This window comes from Narcine bancroftii, chromosome 4 (assembly GCF_036971445.1).
Source record: "Narcine bancroftii isolate sNarBan1 chromosome 4, sNarBan1.hap1, whole genome shotgun sequence".
Taxonomy (NCBI): Eukaryota; Metazoa; Chordata; class Chondrichthyes; order Torpediniformes; family Narcinidae; genus Narcine; species Narcine bancroftii.
In genome coordinates this window covers 226,840,958-226,861,490 of record NC_091472.1, presented here as the reverse complement: position 1 = coordinate 226,861,490, position 20,533 = coordinate 226,840,958, and the positions used below count along the sequence as shown (strand labels likewise).

The 20,533-nt window shown below is 38.8% G+C and overlaps 1 protein-coding gene across 7 annotated transcripts in view; it reads left to right on the top strand.

The window, feature by feature from the left end:
* The window catches only part of LOC138761669 (disco-interacting protein 2 homolog A-like), a 294,820-nt gene that overhangs the window by 249,760 nt on the left and 24,527 nt on the right, over positions 1 to 20,533 (top strand). For all 7 annotated transcript variants that reach the window (XM_069934205.1, XM_069934204.1, XM_069934203.1 and 4 more), the window contains 9 exons: positions 3,115 to 3,229; positions 5,205 to 5,406; positions 6,865 to 6,974; positions 8,333 to 8,413; positions 10,595 to 10,718; positions 12,458 to 12,579; positions 16,791 to 16,902; positions 17,350 to 17,459; positions 19,554 to 19,684. In XM_069934205.1, coding sequence (XP_069790306.1) covers positions 3,115 to 3,229; positions 5,205 to 5,406; positions 6,865 to 6,974; positions 8,333 to 8,413; positions 10,595 to 10,718; positions 12,458 to 12,579; positions 16,791 to 16,902; positions 17,350 to 17,459; positions 19,554 to 19,684 — 1,107 coding nt within the window. The remainder of the gene's footprint in view (positions 1 to 3,114; positions 3,230 to 5,204; positions 5,407 to 6,864; positions 6,975 to 8,332; positions 8,414 to 10,594; positions 10,719 to 12,457; positions 12,580 to 16,790; positions 16,903 to 17,349; positions 17,460 to 19,553; positions 19,685 to 20,533) is intronic.

Below are 20,533 nucleotides of genomic sequence, written 5' to 3'. Positions count from 1 at the left end.
AGCATACCATAGGCCTTCTAAACTATCCTATCAATCTGCGTGGCAACCTTGAGAAATCTATGGATTTGGACCCAAAGGTCTGTCCCTCTGTTAACTATCTTACCATTAATTCTACTCAGCCTTCAAGTTTGACCTTCCAAAATGCATCATCTTACACATCCAAATTGAATTCCATCTGTCTCTTTTCCATCGAACTCTGTTGTAATCTACGACAACTTTCAACACTATTCACAACACCTCAAATCTTCTTATCTTCTACAAACGTATCTTTGTTCTGGTCATTTATAAAAGTCACAAAGAGCAGAGATCCTTGTGAAACTCCACTAATCACTGACCTCCAGGCAGGATACTTTCCATCCACTATTACTCTCTGCTTTCTACAGGCAAGCCAATTCTGAAATCACGCAGCCAAGATTACATAGATCCCGAGCCTCGTTATTTTATGAATGAGTCTCCCATAGGGGACATTTTCAAATGCCTTACTAAAATCTATATCGACCACATCTACCCCCTAAATTCATCAATTTGTGGAGGCACTCTTAGCATGGTGGTTAGCACAACGCCATTATAGCACCAGCAACCTTGGTTTGAATCCGGCACTGACTGTAAGGAGTTTATACATTCTTCCTGCGTCTGTGTTTCATCTGGGTGGTCCGGTTTCCTCCCATCATCCAAAACATACGAGGTTATGGGTTAATTTGGGTGTGATTGGGCAGCATGGTTTCAATGGCCAGAATCAGCTTCTACTGTGCTGTGAATAAAATGTACAAGTGTCTTTTATTACCTCCTCAAAAAACTCAGTTAGGCTCGTGAGGCACGAGCTTCCCTCACAAAGCCATGCTGACCATCCCTGAGAAGACTCTACTACTTTAAGTGCTCATAAATTATTCCCTTAAAAATCTTCTCCAATAGTTTGCACACCACTGATGCTGGACTCATTGGTCTATAATTCCCAGAATTTTCCACATTACCTTTGTTTAACAAGAAGTCCACATTTGCCTTTCTCCAATCCTCTGGCACCTTCCCTGTGGCAAGAAAGATCATTGCCAGTGCCTCAGCAATCTCTTCCTTCCATTCCCAATGCAACCTGGGGTATATCTCTTCTGGTCCTGGGGACCTATTAATTCTAATGTTTGTATAAAGATCCAGCATTTCCCCTTTGTTAATCTCAACATGGTCCAGCACATAAACTTATTTTATTTTGACTTCACCTTGACCAAGGTCCCTTTTTCTGGATAATACTGAAGCAAAGTATCATGGTGTCATTATCTTGAAATATTCATACTCCCTTCCCTTCTGCTGCCTTCTCTGAGTAGTTACAAATTCTCTCTATTTCTAGTCATAAAATTGTTCTTCAGTTTAAGTACAGCAGATAGTTTTCTAATTGTGCAAATACTCTAAAGGTTAGTTATGCACCTCTTTTGATTGCTGAAACTGATAATCATTAAGATTTGCAGATTATATCTGAGTTTCACAGAATCAAATTGGCAGTGTAAAAACTAATGTTGTAGAAATGACTAATGTGGTAGAAATGGAATGTGCAGTTGATTTTGCCAGATGCTTCATGAATATTATCTGCATTTATTTTATGAAAGCATTTCAGCTTCATTGTGCAAACTACCTTCCTTTTCTACCTCACAGAGATGCATGTTAAATGTCTTATTTCATCATCTCAGGCTTCCCCTGTTGCCCTTAATAGAAAAAAGTTGCAAGATATATTAAAACAAAATTCTACAATGACTCCAGAAAAAACAGGAGTTTAAGTAGCTATTATGAGAATTTATTTCAAGAGAAAAGGTGAAGACCCATCTAATTCTTATTTATTTTGTTGAATTTTAGAAACTAATTAAATCAGTTGAGTGAGAAATAAGCATATCCATTTTAAAATCAAGTAATTATGTAATTTTCAGCTCCTGTTTGTCACAGATCATCTGATGTAAGGGGTAACATAAGCATTCACAATCTGTTGAAGAAATTCCCTATTTTTATATGAGATTGAATATAATACAGGTGCTTATCCCTTTATCTGTGATTTTAAAAACCAAACCAAACAATTTTTTTTACTGCATGTACAGTATATTTTCAGGTGTTCTAGAGATAGCGAGAAGAGAACATGGCTTGGGCGGCAAGCGGGGAGAGAGTGAGAACAGAACGGGGCTTGGGCAGCAAGTGGGGAAAGAGCAAGGAGAGAGCACAGCTTGGGTGACGCGCAGGGAGAGAGCAAGGAAAGAATGCAGCTTGGCTGGCCGGGCAAGCGAGAAGAGAGTAGCGGTGCGACTTAGGTGGGCGGTAGGGAAAGAGCAGCAGCACGACGTGAGTGGGGAGAGAGCAGAAGTGTGACTCGGGCGGGCGAGCACAGAGAGAGAGAGCGGAGAATATGGCTCGAAGAGCATGGAGGCCCAGTGAGAACTAGAAGAGACGAAGAGACCCAGATGCTAAGCTCCATGGCCCGGGAGGAAGGAAGGAGAGAAGCACACCAGTCCCGAGGAGAAGCTGGTGCTGGAGGGAGAGAAGCCAAGGGGATGCTGGGGAGCAGACAAGACCGAGCAGCAGCAAGAGCCAGGCCCAAGGGAAGACCAGGTGATGGGTAGCACCCCACCCCCCCCCCACCCCCCGCCCTGTGGCAGCTATGCAGGTGCAAGGACCAGATTATGGGAAGCAGTCCAACAGCAGCAAAGCTGGGCCAGAAGGAGGCAGACAAGGGCACAACGGGGTAAGGCTTATTTTTTTGTTTTAATGCGGGATCAATGGCTGTCTTCATTGACTTGGCTTCAATGTGGCGTCGCTCCATTAAAAAGCCTTATGTTTTTCGTGAATCTGTACGGCTGTCATTTTAATTTCATAATCCGGAATGATCCGAGTCCCAAGGATCTCAGATGAAAGGATAAGCACCAGTACTATAAATTGAATACCCACTTCCTGTTTCCATTATTTAAAATGGAGTTCTGGAAGCTATGCACAAATTTCAATACATGTGTAGAGCTGATGTGTACAACCTATGAGAGTTTTCTATGAGCAGAACCTATGAGAAATGTCTCTATAAATAATGCATCCTGAACATAAAGTAAGAATTTTGCTTGCAAGTTATATAATTTATCTCCTGGTCTGTTTCAGGATAGCGGTATTTTCAGTGAATGTACTCCATGATGAGCGCATTGTATTGGTGGCAGAGCAGCGACCTGATGCATCGGAGGAGGACAGCTTCCAGTGGATGAGCAGAGTCTTACAGGTAATTATCTCTGGAGGAAGCCTGTTTTGTTTTTGCATTAGTTTTGATCTTTATACACACGGTTATCATGAAAAGACTTCCAATTCTACAGATAGCTTGGGACTCAAAAGAAATCTTATAAATATGCTTTGTTACTTTTTGATGATTTATCTGCACTTCTTTGAACTTGAGTCAAGGAAATATATCATAATATTCATTCATAATGTGTCCCTAAGATTGATGATCGTTCAAACAATTGTTTTGTGGTGATGGCTAAAATTAAAATGAGATTATTTAAAGCACAGTTTACATTTCACCCTTGCATTCAAAGAAATTACTGTTTCAAAGAAATAAATGTGTCTGCTGATAATGTAGACTGAACATTGTGAATATATTTCTCGTGGTGTCGCTTGTCTTGTACTTGTATAACCATATAACCATTTACAGCACGGAAACAGGCCATGTCGGCTCTTCGAGTCTGCACCGGTTCACTTGAACAACTTGTTCTCTAAATTTCTAAAAATCTATTTCTCTTTCATTTTACTTGGCGACTGATACTTCACAGCCCTCTTCGGTACAGAATTCCAAAGGTGCATTACCCTCTAAAACAGTGGTCCATTACTTTTTTTCACCTGCATACAATCTGAAGCCCTCCTTTACTGACCATAGTAACAGACCCACTGTCAATCTGTGGGGAATTGTGGGGGGCTGGAGCCCCTTCCCAGATAACTAGGATTTTTTCTTTTGATGCAGAAAGTCGTTCTGAGAATATTTTGTGTCAAATTTACTACATTTTTAACATATTACTTGTTTATTCTATTGGTTATATTTGTCTTCTCCACATCGCTGAAGACCACCTATAACTAATCCACAGAGCACCAGTGGTGTGTGGACCACAGGCTGAGAAATGCTACTCGAGGCCAAGAGATTTCTTCTCAGCTCTTATCTTAAATGGCCAACCCCTTTTGATACTCTGACCCCCCCCCCCCCCCCCCCCCCACCGGCTTGAGACTAACCCAGTGAGGAGAAAAAAAGAAGAACTCAACGATAACTCTGTCAAGGATTTTGCATTCCTCATTGGGATTATTTCTCACTATTTTAAGCTCATATAGGCCCTGTATGCTTTATGTTTCATTAAACAACAAAGCCTCCATTCCAGGGATCCTGTTTCCTGACTTAAGGAAGTATATATGTTTTGAGAAAGTACTCTGAAGGTTCAGCAGACTGATCTTCACCCCACTTCCTTATCACATGTCTGTCCTTCCTTGAGTTAGGAAATAGGATCTTTGCACAATATTCAAGATGTGGTATCATCAGAGGTGGTTATAATTGAAGCAAGACACCTCACTCTTGTAAAATCTTCTGGAAATAACTCTACCGATTAGCTTCCCAATTGCTTCCTGAACATTCAGTCATTCAGTTAACACTCAGTATGGTTGGCATAGCAATTAGCGCAACGCCTTTACAAAGCCAGTGATCAAGATCGGGGTTGGAATTCCATGCTGTCTGCAAGGAGTTTGTATGTTCTCCCCTTGTTTGCATGGGTTTTCCCCAGGGGCTCCAACTTCCTGCCATTGTTCGTAATGTATTGGGGATGTAGGTTAATTGGATGTAAATTGGGCAGCACAGACTCATAGGTCAAAATAACCTGTTTCCATGCTGTGTCTAAATTTTTTTAATTAAAAATTCATGTACAAGGGTACACCTGTCTCTCTGAATATCTCTCAGCATTTATAAAATAACTAATTTTTACAATTCCCCCACCAAAACTGTATTTATTCATTAATCTTTCCAGCTTATCTAAAATATTTGTAAATATAGAGGATGGAATATTTAATTTGTCTTCAAAGTATTGGCATATTCTATGATATAAATGGTCTTGTGTTGCTTTGAAGGTGAACGAGGAATTCTTTCAGCTACATCACAAGTTTAAGGCGAACAAGTGAACCCCATCAGAATAAGAGTATGCTAATTTCCTTGTACTAATCTTTTCCAGGCTATTGACAGTATCCATCAAGTAGGAGTTTATTGTTTGGCTCTGGTACCTGCTAACACACTACCCAAGACTCCTTTAGGAGGCATCCACCTGTCTGAGACCAAGCAGCGCTTTCTGGAAGGCATGTTGCACCCATGCAACGTCTTAATGTGCCCCCACACTTGTGTCACCAACCTACCTAAGCCCCGGCAGAAACAGCCAGGTTGGTACAAGTAACTGAATTCTGTTTTGCTTATTTTCTTATTCCTGGTCTTGATTTTGTACTGTAGCGTTCTATGATTCGACTGGATGCTCGAATATTGATACTCAGTATGATATGAACCAGGCACACAAATTAACTTGATAAACATATTGTAAATGTTTTTCAATAAAGAATATACTTCAATGAGATTAAATCATAGAGCAAAACAGCACAGCGACAGGCCCTTCAGCCTAACGTATCCATGTTGACCAAGTTGATCTATCTGAGCTAGCCCGATTTGCCTGTGCTTGGCCCAGACCCCTTTTAACTCTTTCCTATCATCCATTTACCTGTTCAAATGCCTTTAATTTTACCCACCTCTCTTACTTCCTATGGCAGCTCATTCCACATACACACTACACTCTGGGGGGGAAAAAATGGATCCTTATTTAAATCTTTGCTTGCTCCTTCGCTTAAAACCGATGCCCTCTAGTTTTAAATTCCATGGTACCGGGGAAAACAATGACAATTTACCTTATTTTTGCTCTTAATGATTTTGTGTACCTAAATAGTCTTTCTAGTTTCCAGAAAGGATTCCTTTAAATTGCTGACTATTTTAGAAAATGAATTTTCCTGACACTAGTCTTCTAATCAGGCTGTGTGAGTGGTGCAGCCTCAAAAGACCCATTGTGGTAACTGTACCCCAAAAATTCACTTGGCAGAACTGCAAGTGTTTATAAATGGTTCTGAACCTCTCTGAAAATTCAGAACTGATTTCTCAAGTATAAATGCTGAAAAGTTTCACTACGCAAGAATTGAAACAGACAGTATCAGCGAATGGTGAGAAATTCAGAATTTCTAAACTTGACTATGCATAGACAGAACTCCCAGAATTACAGTGCTGGATCTACAATCCCCCACCAGGGGTGTGATGGGAATGCATGTTAACCATCACTAAGGACAAGGATGCCTCTGCACTAAGGACAAGGATGGTAGGTGGGCGGAAGCAGCACCATATTCAGGTTTCCTTCCTTGCACGTCATCCTGACTTGGAAATGTATTACCATTCTTGCTTTGTCACTGGATCTAATTCCTGGAACTCCCTATTCTACAGCATTATTCGAGTAATTCCATCAGAAGGACTCTTGCAAATTACAGATGGGCAAAATGTGGTGTCGTTACCAATGATGCCCACATCTAAAAGAGTAATAAATAATGAAAATCCTATCGTTCATTTTTTAAATGATGAGATACATTAATTATAAATATAATTTCACAGAAAGAAGAACATAGCCTTCCATTTTTCAATTGCTTGAGTCTTAAATTTTTGGTTTTAGGTCAGAGAATTCTGGAAAGTGGTGAATTTAAAATATGGTTCTGTCGATAAGCTTTATTTTTCTTACCTACCCAAAATGCAGAGTCGATCCAGTGAATAGTAAAACGTTTATTTCTTTTTGTATTCTTTGTCACCCCATGCAGAAGTGGGTCCTGCTTCCATGATAGTTGGCAACCTTGTGGCAGGAAAGCGAATTGCACAGGCCTCAGGCAGGGACGTCACACAGTTTGAAGACAATGATCAAGCTCGGAAGGTAAGGGCTGTGGACTGATAACATGATTATGTTCAGACTAGAATCTGATTTGATTTGTGCTCTGCAACAGGAAACACCATTTAAACTGAAGTGGGTGAATTGTTCTCTGAATCCTGCATTGCATAAGCATTCTAGCTTGTATTACAGAAATTAAAAGACGATAATAAACACAAAGTAAAATAGTTTCAATTGCTATTATTTGGGATTAAATAACTATTTGAATTGAAAAGAGTCAAATCCTTGTAGGGCTCTGGAATTAAGAATATTAAAATCAAAGCCACTGTTGTCCAATGAATGTGATTGGGATCCAATGTGAATTGCATTGTTCTATTTTTATCGCTCAAGGTGTTTGCCTGGTGTATTTAATTATTTTATTTCTCTTGTTTGATTGTTTGTGCTTGGGCGCATTCATATGTTCTCTCAGTCTTGAAGTATAACAACGGTAGTGTCTGACTTGAAGTTGGGATGAGATATCAGATGAGAAAGCAATCCCTATTATTAAATTTCACTTATTTTTGTCAGGTAATGCAAGCATTGGAAATATAGCGACTGCAACAGCTAAGTTGAACACTACAACCTCCCAAAGTGAATTGTGGATGTTGTTTATCAGATACATTTACTAGACTATTAACCAGCAGCTTCCCCATCCCCTCCTCAACCATCTCAAGAGCAAGGTTGATTAAAATGACCAGTCCTGTCTCAGACCCAGTGCAGACACAATGCATTTGTGCTGAATCTGAACGCTGGCTATACATTTAAGGAAAAGTATTCTTGTGTTAGAAGGTGAAAACATTCAAATCTCAAGAAAGATTAATTGTTTTGGCCCCTGCTTTATAAACAGCAGTAAACATGGAGGGACATTACCAAAAGCTCAAGGCTTGGTGCTGGCTAGAAGAATGCCAACTGTTCATATTGCATTCATCTCTTGTTACTCACTGTAAGTTGTTTGTGCAGCTGGCACTGTTCTGTGCTGCATGATGCACCAATGTACAAAATGCTTCCTTGCCACACCAAGGAACAACGGTTCCTCTGGCAGGCATTTGTAGTTATAACCTGGTCAATGTGTATTTTGGAGCACATATTGTGATGTACTAGAAGTCAGAGCAATTGCCTCCCCTCTTCACCATCCCACCCTCTCCTTCATGCATGCCTTAGTAAATCTTGAATAAAATAACCGAATATGATCGTTTTACAGTCTATTTTTGTTTGAATTTTTTGTGTTGTCATGCAAGTTGATGTTTGAGTTTGTCATGACAAAATGCTTGCTGACACCAGATATTTGTGGCTGAATTTTAATCACAGACTTGACGTCTGCACGAGCTTTTGTAGATGGGTGACATTTTCTTTTCTCTCCGCAGTTTCTGTTTTTGGCAGATGTCCTGCACTGGCGTGCTCAGACCACTCCAGACCACCCTCTTTTCCTTCTCCTAAATGCCAAGGTTTGTTAAAAAGAAAATGAATAATAAACAACATTTCTAAAAACAAAATAAAAGTTCAGTTTTTTGAATTAGTGGGTTGAGCTATTTGAGAATTGTCGGGCCATTGGCTGAAGATCCATTTGGCTCTAATGGCGTATCATAGTTGGGGAAAAATTGGGGCGAAACTGTCATACCTGTGCAGTAGTTTCAGTTGGACTTTAAATCTCTGAGCTTGAATTGCATCATGGTTTTGAACAACCATTTGCAATGGGGTCCATATGGAATCCCTGGAGGCTATATCACATTTAAGGGGGCCACAGACTGAAATCCTTAAAAAGGGGGGCCCAAGGTTCATCAGGGGTAGGAAAGATGCATGGAAGAAACAACTAAACACGACTGCTTCACAAGGAAGGGGGCCCATAATCTTTGAGCAGAGTTCTAAGAAGGCCATAGCTGAAAAAAGGTTGAGGATGGCTGTTTTAGAAGACTGCTATTTTATTAAGATGGTAAAGTAGTATATGTTTCCAAACACGTCATTGTTTAAACAAGTGCTGCTTTCAAATATTGTTAATAGACCTAACAAAAAATTGTTAAGTGATATTCTTCAGGAACACAAATTGCTGGTTTCAGAATACCTATCCCAACAGAATAGTGCATCTGTGGAATTCTCTGCCCAGAGAAGCACTAGACGCTGCCTCATTGGATGTATTTAAGAGATTAATACATTTTTGAATAACAGGGAAATTAAGCGTTATGGGAACAGGAAGGTAAATGAAGCTGAATCTAGGCCAGATCAGTTCTGATCTTGTGTAATGGTGGGGCAGGTTCCCAAGGCCAGGTGGTTTTTATTTACACTGCAAGTGGTGGGTGCCTGGAATGTGTAAGAAAAATAGAGGGTTATGGGTATGTAGTAGGCAAGGGTTGCATTGTGGAGTAGAATTACATAGGCACATCATGGGCTGAAGGGCCCTTTCTGTGCTATAATGTTCTCTATTCTTAGATGACCTCATCAGTCCATCAATGCTTCTTGAAACCAGCAACCTTTGTGAGTTGAAAATAAATTTAATTAAATTTTGTAGCTTGAAAGAGTTAACCTCTTTCTCTTTACCTGGTGTAATACACATGTTACTACGAAATATAATATTCTTTTAATTTGTATGAACAACGGCATGAGACATATGTGTAAAACGTTGCTCATCAATGTCACACGTTACATCAGACTATTTATGGATTCATGTGGTGTGTTTGGCCAATGACAAAGAAAAAAATTTCTTCATTATAAATTTTTTTCTGACCAAACAACAGATTGACACTGACCTTGAATTTTATTTATTTTGCATTTAAATTCTAGCCTGAAAAAAAGAAGTGACAATATTTGCAGCAGCAAAATACAATGTCCTTTCAAAGACAGTTCACAATATCTTGTCTTTTGAACAACACCCAAGAAGGCACTTGGTCAAGATGTTTATCATTAATAAAATATTGTAGGTTTCAGGGTTGTGAACATGTGGATGATTGAGGTGATTATTTCTCTGATCTCCAGTGAGTTGAACAGATACAAAATACTGGTAAGAGTGTATTGATAGCTCTAGTCGCAGAACTCCAGATCTGCACCTGTACAAGGAGGAAAAGAATCGAGGTCGAGTCCACTCGCAAGTTGGAGAAACGGCACCTTCTATTTTGTCCTGGTAGTCTCCAACCAGATATATCAATATTGACCACCAATTCCTGGTCATTTCCCCTCCATCTTTCCCCATCTTTGGTACCAGACCTTATTCTCCTTTCCTTCTCTTTGTCATCCTCTGCCCTCCCTACCCATTACCTGCACCTTCCTTCCTGCAGCTCCCAAGCCCTTTTCTTTCCTTCCTTCAAATGAAAGTGCATCTTCTTCAGTCCACAGCCTCTTCCTCTTATTGCCTCCTAGCTTCTTTACCAATTCTTTCCCCTCCTACCTTTATTCATCTGCCAGCCTGTGCTCCTCCTCCCCCTCCCCACTCCTACTTAGGTGTCTTCCATTTTTTTTGCTGTCCCTGATGAAGGGATTTAGCTTGAAACACTACCTTTTACCTTCCATGTATGCTTCCTGACCCACTGAGTTCCTCCAGCATTTTATGTTTCTTAATTGTACCAAGATGTTTGTGACAACCTATTCCACTATGTCATGAATTGGTAAGATGGTGAATTTTTATTTTTTCCCATCAGGGCACAGTGGTGAATACAGCTACATGTATACAACTGCACAAGAGAGCTGAGAGGGTGGCAGCAGCTTTGCTAGAAAAGGGGCGTCTCAATACCGGGGACCATGTGGCCTTGGTCTACCCACCAGGTAACAGGACAATGTGACATTGGTAAATCATTGGTAAAATTTGATGAAACTACATGTGGAGTTTAAATGGGGGAACAAGAAAGAAAGTCTTGGCTTCATCGGGTTGTTGAATTGGGGAAATCCCATAGTAGAATTATTGCATATTTATTCACTAAAACTGTTTATTGTGTTTGTTTATGTGTGTGTGGTTGGGTAGGTGGGGGGTTTCTAACTTCTTGGCTAACAAGAGATTTCAGATTAACTGATGCTAAAATGTTTGTAAGATATTAATTGTACAGCAGATTGTATGGATTAGAGGCATTTGAAGGATTATACCTAGATTGGTCATAGAAATGGTGCAGAAAAGGAGATGAATGGATAATGTCTTGGATTCACTTAACTTTGAGCTCGTATGAATTGAATATCCTGGGCCAAAACCTAGGAGATTGATAGCAAGTGCGCTCAGCAATTTGGCAGGCCAATCCAAGGAAAGAAACAGACAGGAAAGGGCGAAAGATTAAGTTTTAGACTTTATCAGCTGTGTAAATGCAGTCTGTCAAGAATTATTTAGAAGTTCACTACATAATGCAAGAATTCTCTGCTGTAAGTTTAATGCAGTTGGTTTTGGAGAAAAAGAAAATCAGATATTTGTGTTATCCTGCCAATATTCTGTTTAGCATGTCTAAGGTGTGATTTTTTTTCCTAACCTGTTACATGGCATATTATGAAAATTCCCATTGTATATTATTTTTGTTCATTACTTCATATCAGTAAAATCAATTTACTACTTGTTTTGTTGGTCAGTGTCCCAGAGTGTTCATTGTTCAGTTTCCATGAAATTTCCTCATCAGATTTGCATCCTATGGATTTCATCAATAACAGTTTGCATTTATAGAAACACTTCATATTTCTAATGAGCATCTTGGGATATTCAATTATCAACCAAAACGTTGCATTGAATCACAGAAAACATCAGCACAGATGACCAAATGCGTGGTCAAACGATGAGTTTTAAAGAGTATTTTAAAGCATGAATGAGTGGCATGAGTGTGATTTTTATTGAAGCATCAGGCCCGAAACGTTGGTTACCTTTTCCTTCCTGTGGCTGCTGTGTGACCTCTAGCACATTTGTGTATTGCACTGAAGTCAAGAGCATTTCTTGAGCAGATATTTCAACTTCTCCAGCAGCCCAGTAATTACACTTTGTTCATGAAGATGGCCTGTTGGGGAAGTAAAAACACAGTGGTTAATTATCATTATTTATTCTTCAATTAATAGTGCTTAGGTCTTTTAATTACTTGGTACAAGCTTGAATGATTTTTTCACACAACTAATATTTTGTAAAAATTGTTATTGATGTTTATAAGCTATTGTAATAATGTGCCAAAGCACTGCCCTTAAGTTGCAAATTTAGTCATGCTCTCTGAAGGGGCAAAGGTTATAAAGGAACATCCAGTAAAGCGACTGATTGTATATCTAGTCATCAGTGGGACTATTAGTTTGACTAGATTTACTTTTACATCAATAAATCTCATCCACTGCCAGTTTAATCTGTCAGCCATATTTTGCTTCAGGACATATTCTGAATGATTTGATTGATCAAAATTTGGCATCTCAGTTTCATTTCCTAACCAATCACAGAGATTCTTGTAACATTTTTGTCTCACAAATATAGTTAAATACCATGTTATCTGGATTTACTAAAGTGATTTCTGAGAGATTTAGAGTATTAAACTACCTCATTCTATCTCCTCCTGCAGGTATCGATCTTATAATAACCTTCTATGGGTGTCTGTATGCAGGGTGTGTGCCTGTTGCTGTGCGACCGCCTCATCCTCAGAACCTTGCCACCACTTTACCAACTGTCAAGATGATTGTTGAGGTACGAAATCAAATGACTAGACGAGGCACCTTTCCAAAAATTATGATCTTGTATTGCTCCATCTGATTTTTAAAAATCTATGAATTATCCCATAAATGTTTTGTTTCAATTGTTATGTCCCAACAATAGGAATTATACCTTTGCCTATGTTATCTTTCACGTGGCAGAATTAACTGAAGTCTTGTAAAGTATATTATTTCATCTGAGTATGGGTTATTACCAAATCAAAAAGCAAACTAAAATAACTGCAGATATTGAAAATTTAAATTATGAAATGCTTGATAAATCTGGCAACATCTATGGGGAGAAGAAACCTGAGTCAACATTTCATGCCAAGATTTTTCGTAAAACCTCTTATACTTAAGGATGATTACTATCCATATAGAAAGTGTAGTTAATGGAGCTGTTTCAAACCTGCTAGTTTCCTTTAAAAATCAGCTGATAGAAATAGTTGATAGAAATGCGAAAAGTAATAAATGGAGTTGTGCATAGGAAAGAACTATACTTTGTTCTACTGCCTATATAAAAGGCCTATAAATAATACGTTAACACTTAGCTTCGTATGTAAAGAAGTGTTAGAAATGCTGCTGTCAAATCCAAATGCTGTAATTCTGAAGTAAATAAAAACTATTCAATGATTAGAATCCTATGCTTTTCCTGGCATACCTCCATAAAGAGGGAATTTGATTTGCTTGAATTGAGAGAAAAGAAATCTTTTGAAATGTACTCTTTTGTATGTGTCTTGTTTCTATGACCACCGTGCAACAAAGTTGGTCTACGTTGTGCTGGAATAAAGGTCTTGGATTGAGACCAGTTGAAATGGATGGGACTTGTTCAATCAATTGGAGTGAACCAGTATGGTAGTCCAGCTGCTTTGTTTGTTCCACAAACTATGTTTTAAAAAAGGTTATTGTTTACATATAAGAGGAATTCATTAAACCGTCTCCCAAATGAATTGGAGCCTTTGCCTCCATTAGTTTAGTAGATGGGATTGCCAACTTCAGGCTGAATTCTCAAAGAATTTTGAAGATCCCTACAATCCATCACAAAATCTCTTTGATGTACTGCCATCAGGAAGGAGGCACAGGAGCATTAAAATCAGAACTGCCAGGCTGGGAAATAGATTCTTCTTGCAGGCTGTGAGATTTATGAACAGTATCCTTTAACTTTGGGTCTCTTTTAAATTAAACTGAATAAATTATTGAGAATATTTATTTGAAATTATATTTTTGGGCATGTAGGTGATCAATGTGTACTCTGTGAGAAATGCATTATGTGTGTGCATTGTGGACCAGGCAAGCACTGTTTCATCTGGTTGTTTATGTACAGTCAGATAATAATATGTACACTTGGATGATCAGTTGAGGAACCAACTTTATGGGAAGATTTATGTAAAGACACTGTGACTAATACTATTAATGTTAGATTTAGATTAGTCCAGTATAATTTTCTACATCATTTATATCTTTCACACAGAAATTGAGTAGATTGAAATCAGATTTGTCTGATCAATGTTTTAGATGTCAGATCTTTTTTTTTTACATTCAACTTGGTCTTTTTGGACAGGCCTTTTTGGACAAATTTACAAAGTTTTTTTTTAAATAAATTAAACAAATTGCTTTTCTGCAAAGTCCTGATATATTTTTATTAGGCAATATTGAAGGTAAATGAAAATTATCAGTTTATTAATTGGAATTTGTTAAATTAACTTTAGCAGTAGCAAAGAAATGCATTGCAGTTACTTGGAAGTCCAATGCATCTTTGGGTATCCTAAAGTGGCATGCAGAGATTCAAAGTTGTATTCCTTTGAAAAAAGTTACGTATAATTTGAGAAATAAGTATTATACATTTATACAAATTAGGTACCTGTATGCCCAAATAATGGGATTAAATTTGTAATTAAATCCTTTCTATGCACCTAGACCTGTGAGATTCTCCTCTAACTAGTTACGAAAAATTTTGAGATATGTGCCAGACAACGCTTCTCTCTGCAATCCAAAAATTCTTTCTATTTCTTTCTTTTCTTTTTTTCTTTTTATACTTCTAGTTTATAGGGTATCTATATAATTATCTATATAATTTTTTTTGAGGGGGAGGTTGGATGGGGTGGAGTTTGTGGGATGGAGTGAAAACCATCATGTATGTAACTTTATTTTGGTTCTTTGAAATCTGTATTATATAAATGTAATTACTACAATTTTAAAATCAAATATTCAAAAAAAGAGGAAGCAATTTTATGCAACAGTATAAACTTTAGATGAGTATAATCCTAGACTCTCAACGCTTTACTCCTGGTTTGTTGCTGGTTTCCTACTATTTGGACAATGTGAGTGTAGGAAGGGTTTTATTCCCATTGTTTCACATCTTTCCTTTAGCTATATTAAGAAATTGGTTTTGCAATATTACATCAGGCATCAGCTTCACTGGTGATCATTTATTGAAGTTAATTTACAATCTTTCACTCTGGTCACTGGCATTACTTGTCTCATGTCAATATGATATTTACTGCTCTTCCAGCATCATTTGATATAAATTTTAGGTTTCATCATGTAGGAATGAAGTAAAGTGAAGCACTTTGCTTATGCGAACAATGTTATCCCATTGCAGAATGAACAGCAGAGGCCAAGCTTGGGTGGTTTGTTAAATGGGTTGTATAATCTTCGCTAGGATTCTCCTAAATGGAATAATACCTAGTGTCGCCGAAAAAGTTCTCCCAGAATCACAGTGCGGCTTTTGCGCAGACAGCTCCAAGAAAAGTGCAGAGAACAAAACAAAGGACTCTATATCACCTTTGTTGACCTCACCAAAGTTTTCGACACCTTGAGCAGGAAAGGGCTTTGGCAAATACTAGAGCGCCTCGGATGCCCCCCAAAGTTCCTCAACATGGTTATCCAACTGCACGAAAACCAACAAGGTCAGGTCAGATACATCAGTGAGCTCTCTGAACCTTTCTCCATTTACAATGGTGTGAAGCAAGGTTGCGTTCTCGCACCAACCCTCTTTTCAATCTTCTTCAGCATGATGCTGAAACAAGCCATGAAAGACCTCAACAATGAAGACGCTGTTTACATCCGGTACCGCACGGATGGCAGTCTCTTCAATCTGAGGCGCCTGCAAGCTCACACCAAGACACAAGAGAAACTTGTCCGTGAACTACTCTTTGCAGACGATGCCGCTTTAGTTGCCCATTCAGAGCCAGCTTTTCAGCGCTTGACGTCCTGTTTTGCGGAAACTGCCAAAATGTTTGACCTGGAAATCAGCCTGAAGAAAACTGAGGTTCTCCATCAGCCAGCTCCCCACCATGACTACCAGCCCCCCCACATCTCCATTGGGCACACAAAACTCAAAACGGTCAACCAGTTTACCTATCTTGGCTGCACCATTTCATCGGATGCAAGGATCGACAACGAGATAGACAACAGACTCGCCAAGGCAAATAGCGCCTTTGGAAGACTACACAAAAGAGTCTGGAAAAACAACCAACTGAAAAACCTCACAAAGATTAGCGTATACAGAGCCGTTGTCATACCCACACTCCTGTTCGGCTCCGAATCATGGGTCCTCTACTGGCATCACCTACGGCTCCTAGAACGCTTCCACCAGCGTTGTCTCTGCTCCATCCTCAACATTCATTGGAACGACTTCATCTCCAACATCAAAGTACTTGAGATGGCAGAGGCCGACAGCATCGAATCCACGCTGCTGAAGATCCAACTGCGCTGGGTAGGTCACGTCTCCAGAATGGAGGACCATCGCCTTCCCAAGATCGTGTTATATGGCGAACTCTCCACTGGCCACTGTGACAGAGATGCACCAAAGAAGAGGTACAAGGACTACCTAAAGAGATCTCTTGGTGCCTGCCACATTGACCACCGCCAGTGGGCTGATATTGCCTCAAACTGTGCATCTTGGCGCCTCACAGTTCGGCGGGCAGCAACCTCCTTTGAAGAAGACCGCAGAGCCCACCTCACTGACAAAAGACAAAGGAGGAAAAACCCAACACCCAACCCCAACCCACCAATTTTCCCCTGCAACCGCTGCAACCGTGTCTGCCTGTCCCGCATAGAACTTGTCAGCCACAAACGAGCCTGCAGCTGACGTAGACATTTACCCCTCCATAAATCTTCGTCTGCGAAGCCAAGCCAAAGATTACGAGTATCTTGCAAATCTGTGGAGCATGTTGTCACTGTCTCTTCACTTTTTCCTTCTAGGTAAGCAAATCTGTCTGCATACTCACAACACAAGCTATATTAAAACTGTTTCGTTCAAAGGAGGCAGCTGCAGCAGTAGACGTCAAGACGTGGCCAACGGTTATAGATACTGGTAAGATCTTACTAATAAATATACATTTATTTAATAGGTCGATAGATGCTTTAATATTTATCAGTTTGTTGGAGAAACTGTTAACAAATCTAGAAACTGTGTCTAGCTGTGTTTCAATGAAATAAATAAATCTGTAAAATTGGAGAAAGGGCACAATTGTAAACCATTTATAATCAAATGGAATACTGTTGTTATTGCTGTAACTTAGCTTGATATTAAGCTTGCTGTTCAATGTAAGGAATATGCCAATTCTGCTGCATATTCGAGGAAGATGTGTAATTTAACGTGATTCATTCTGTGACTTTTTGACAATAAACGGCAAATTATTCAGAGTGCCTGAAATATACAGGAGCACTCATGTGTGGGAATAAAATGTCTGACTTTAGAACAGAAGTTTCCAAGAAATCTGATTTTGGTAATTTTTGACCAATTCTGTATTTTGATCAGATGACCTACCCAGAAAGAAGCCTCCCCAAATATATAAAGCACCAACACCTGAAATGTTGGCATATCTGGACTTCAGTGTGTCCACTACAGGAATCCTGGCAGGAGTAAAGGTATGGTGTCTTAACCACTGATTAGCTGCACATTAAACTGAGACAACTGTGAGAGTTACATTAAAAAAAAAACAACAAACTACAATCTAATTTGAGATCTGGCTATTGCTGAATAAATATTTTTAATTGGTCATTCAGTAAATGGACATATTTACAGCAAGATTTTAACCCTGTTCAACACTGTACAGTTTGGAAGGTGTAACAGCATTATCGCACCATGACAGAACACAGAAATCTCATTAATGAAGCAAGATTTCATTTGTGGATTTTTATCAGATTTATCAGATTTTATCAGAACACATAAACTATGTGTTACAATTTCCCCCAGCACTTAAATGCATATAAAAATCTCATCAGGGATAATTGCTTCAGTGACAAAAGAAGGCTTGCTTGTGAATTATTACTTGGATAAGTGTAAAGGTATTTGATTGCATTTGACTGCATTAAAAGATGCATACAAACCTGTATTGTATTTTAGAATTTTTTTAAAGTGTAATTTGTTCTGAAATTACTATTTCCATTGAGAAGTTAATTTCTTATAATAAATACCTCATTGACTCTTTTAAAGTAACGACTAGGACATTAACACAACCCCTCATCTTACAAATTGGATTGTGTATCAAATGATCTTTTCAGTGCTGCACGTTCCAATTTTGATTTTACTTGGCAGTAGATAATTTTTGGAGAAATTGTGTAATTGCAAAATTAGACTCTGTACATTTCGGCCTGATCAACATGAGTGAGCTTCCCTCCCTGACATCAGGCATTTATCAAACTGTGGCACAAAGTTCACAACATACATTTCTAACATGCAGTGGAAAGCTCAGTATTGCCAGTAAGTCCCTTACAAATATTCACTTTTCCTTTGATTTGCAAAGCTACAAACAAATAATTCTTCACTATCTAGATGCAGGAGCACACTGTTCCAAAATGTCCATATTTTATTTCATCAGCCTTTTCAACTAAAAATATTCTGCTTGATTATACGTTTTTTGGGAATGCATCCTTTCTGTAAATTTGGGCAACACAGTGCCATTCTATTACAGCACCAGGGACCTGGTCAAATCCAATGCTGTTTGTAAGGAGATTGTATATAATCCCTGTGACTGCGTGGGTTTCCTCTGGATGCTCCAGGTTCCTCCCATCCTTCAAAGCATACAGGGGTTGTAGATTAGTTGGGGTATTTGGGCGGCAGGAGCTTGTGGGCCGGAAGGCCCTGTAATTGTGCTGTATGTCTGAATTTAAATAAAGATAAATTAAATATTAGCTAAATAGGGATTGTTGAATGCTCTCATTAGAACTGAAACTTTGCCACACCAATTTGCAGCTTTTCACATAATTTAAGAAGACACTGCTGATGTTGTAAAACCTGGCTGGCACCTTAGAACTGACACTGGAAGATGTTTGACCAGATGGTGAAGTCCAAACATAACACTACAACAACACTTTGGCAGAATTTAGCAACTGAGATGCATCAATATTGATTTCCTTTTGGAAGCCTGATTGTGATCATGACTGTCCACTTGTTGTGCTGGTGACTTTCAGGATCATGAGGCCAAGAAATGCTTTTTGTTCATGAACAAGCTTTGAAGAGCAATATTAAGTGATATATCAATGGGAAATTGTAACATTTTCAGTAAAGTTACAGACCTTTCCTATTTAATAAATTTGTGGTTAGATTTCAGTGTCTTTTCTAAAGTTGCAAAAGTTTGCAATGCTGCAAGACTACTCCTTTTCTCTTTTAGTCAATGTCTTCCTGTGTCTGCTGCACAAAGTGTATTGGTATTTTCATTTAGTTGAGTTTGGTCCAATCCTGAACCATTCACATTCCATTTTAGTAATGGTGTAAACTACCTTAATGCTGTTTCAAATGTTTTCCTGACCAATTTCACTTTTGTGCAGGACCTCATTTGGTATTATTGCTAAATACATCAGAAACGAGTGAAATCTAGTTTCTAGGCTGTTAAGTGTTCATGTGATTAGAACTCACAGTGGAATAACTGATTGTAAATATTTCAAACTTTCTTTGCTTTCTTAAAGTCAAATGCAATCTTAAGTTCATTCTCATTTGAGAAGTGTCCTTATCTTCAACAGATGTCCCATGAAGCTACCAGTGCTATGTGCCGCTCCATCAAATTGCAATGTGAGCTCTACCCTTCCCGACAGATTGCAGTTTGTCTTGATCCCTACTGTGGTCTTGGTTTTGCACTCTGGTGTCTCTGCAGGTAAGGCAAATGTTCCTCAAGTCATTGATCCTTAGGATCCTATTCCTTCATAATAGCAACAGAGGATGTAGAAATCCAAAGATCCTTCAAAGGTAGACAATAGGTTTAAAAAGGCATCAGAGATACGGGTCTTCATTAGTCAGGGCACTGAATAAAGGAACAGGGAGGTTCCTTTAAAACAATTTGACAAGATCTCAGTCGGAGTATTTCTGGTCATTTCTTGTGTGATAGCACTGGAGAGGGTGCAGAGGAGATTTACCAGAATGGAGTATTTTAGTTTTATGGGGGGCTTGGAGAAGCTAGGTTTGTTTTTCCTGGAGCAGAGATGGTTAAAAGAGGACTTGAGGTATATAAAACTGGGCAATTTTAATAAGATAGAGTGTAGGAAATGTTTTTCCTTATCAGAGATGAATACAACTGGAGAATTTAACAAGGTTTAAGAAATTTGGAGGGGACCTGAGGGGAAACATCTTAACTCAGAGAGTGGTGTCTATCTGGAATGCAATGTTTGTGAGAGTGGTGGAAGCAGAGTTGGCAATTAAGAAGTGTTTGGATGAGCCTTTCAAAAACCTTGGCATAGAAGGCCAAGTGCTAGATGACGGGATTAATATGGATGACACTGGTCACAATGGATGTGGTAAAATAAATGTTTCCATACTGCATGGCTCTGATGGAAACTAAACCAGTGGAAGTTCATTCCACTCTACATAATTCTTCAATTTGGACCAAAACTTTAGTCTGAGATTACCAAAAAACTTTATTTTTGGCAAATTGATGACAGTGAATGTAAGATGAAAAGACAGTTGTAAAATATGTATTAGTGTTCTGCCTTGATACCTTGTCTTAATA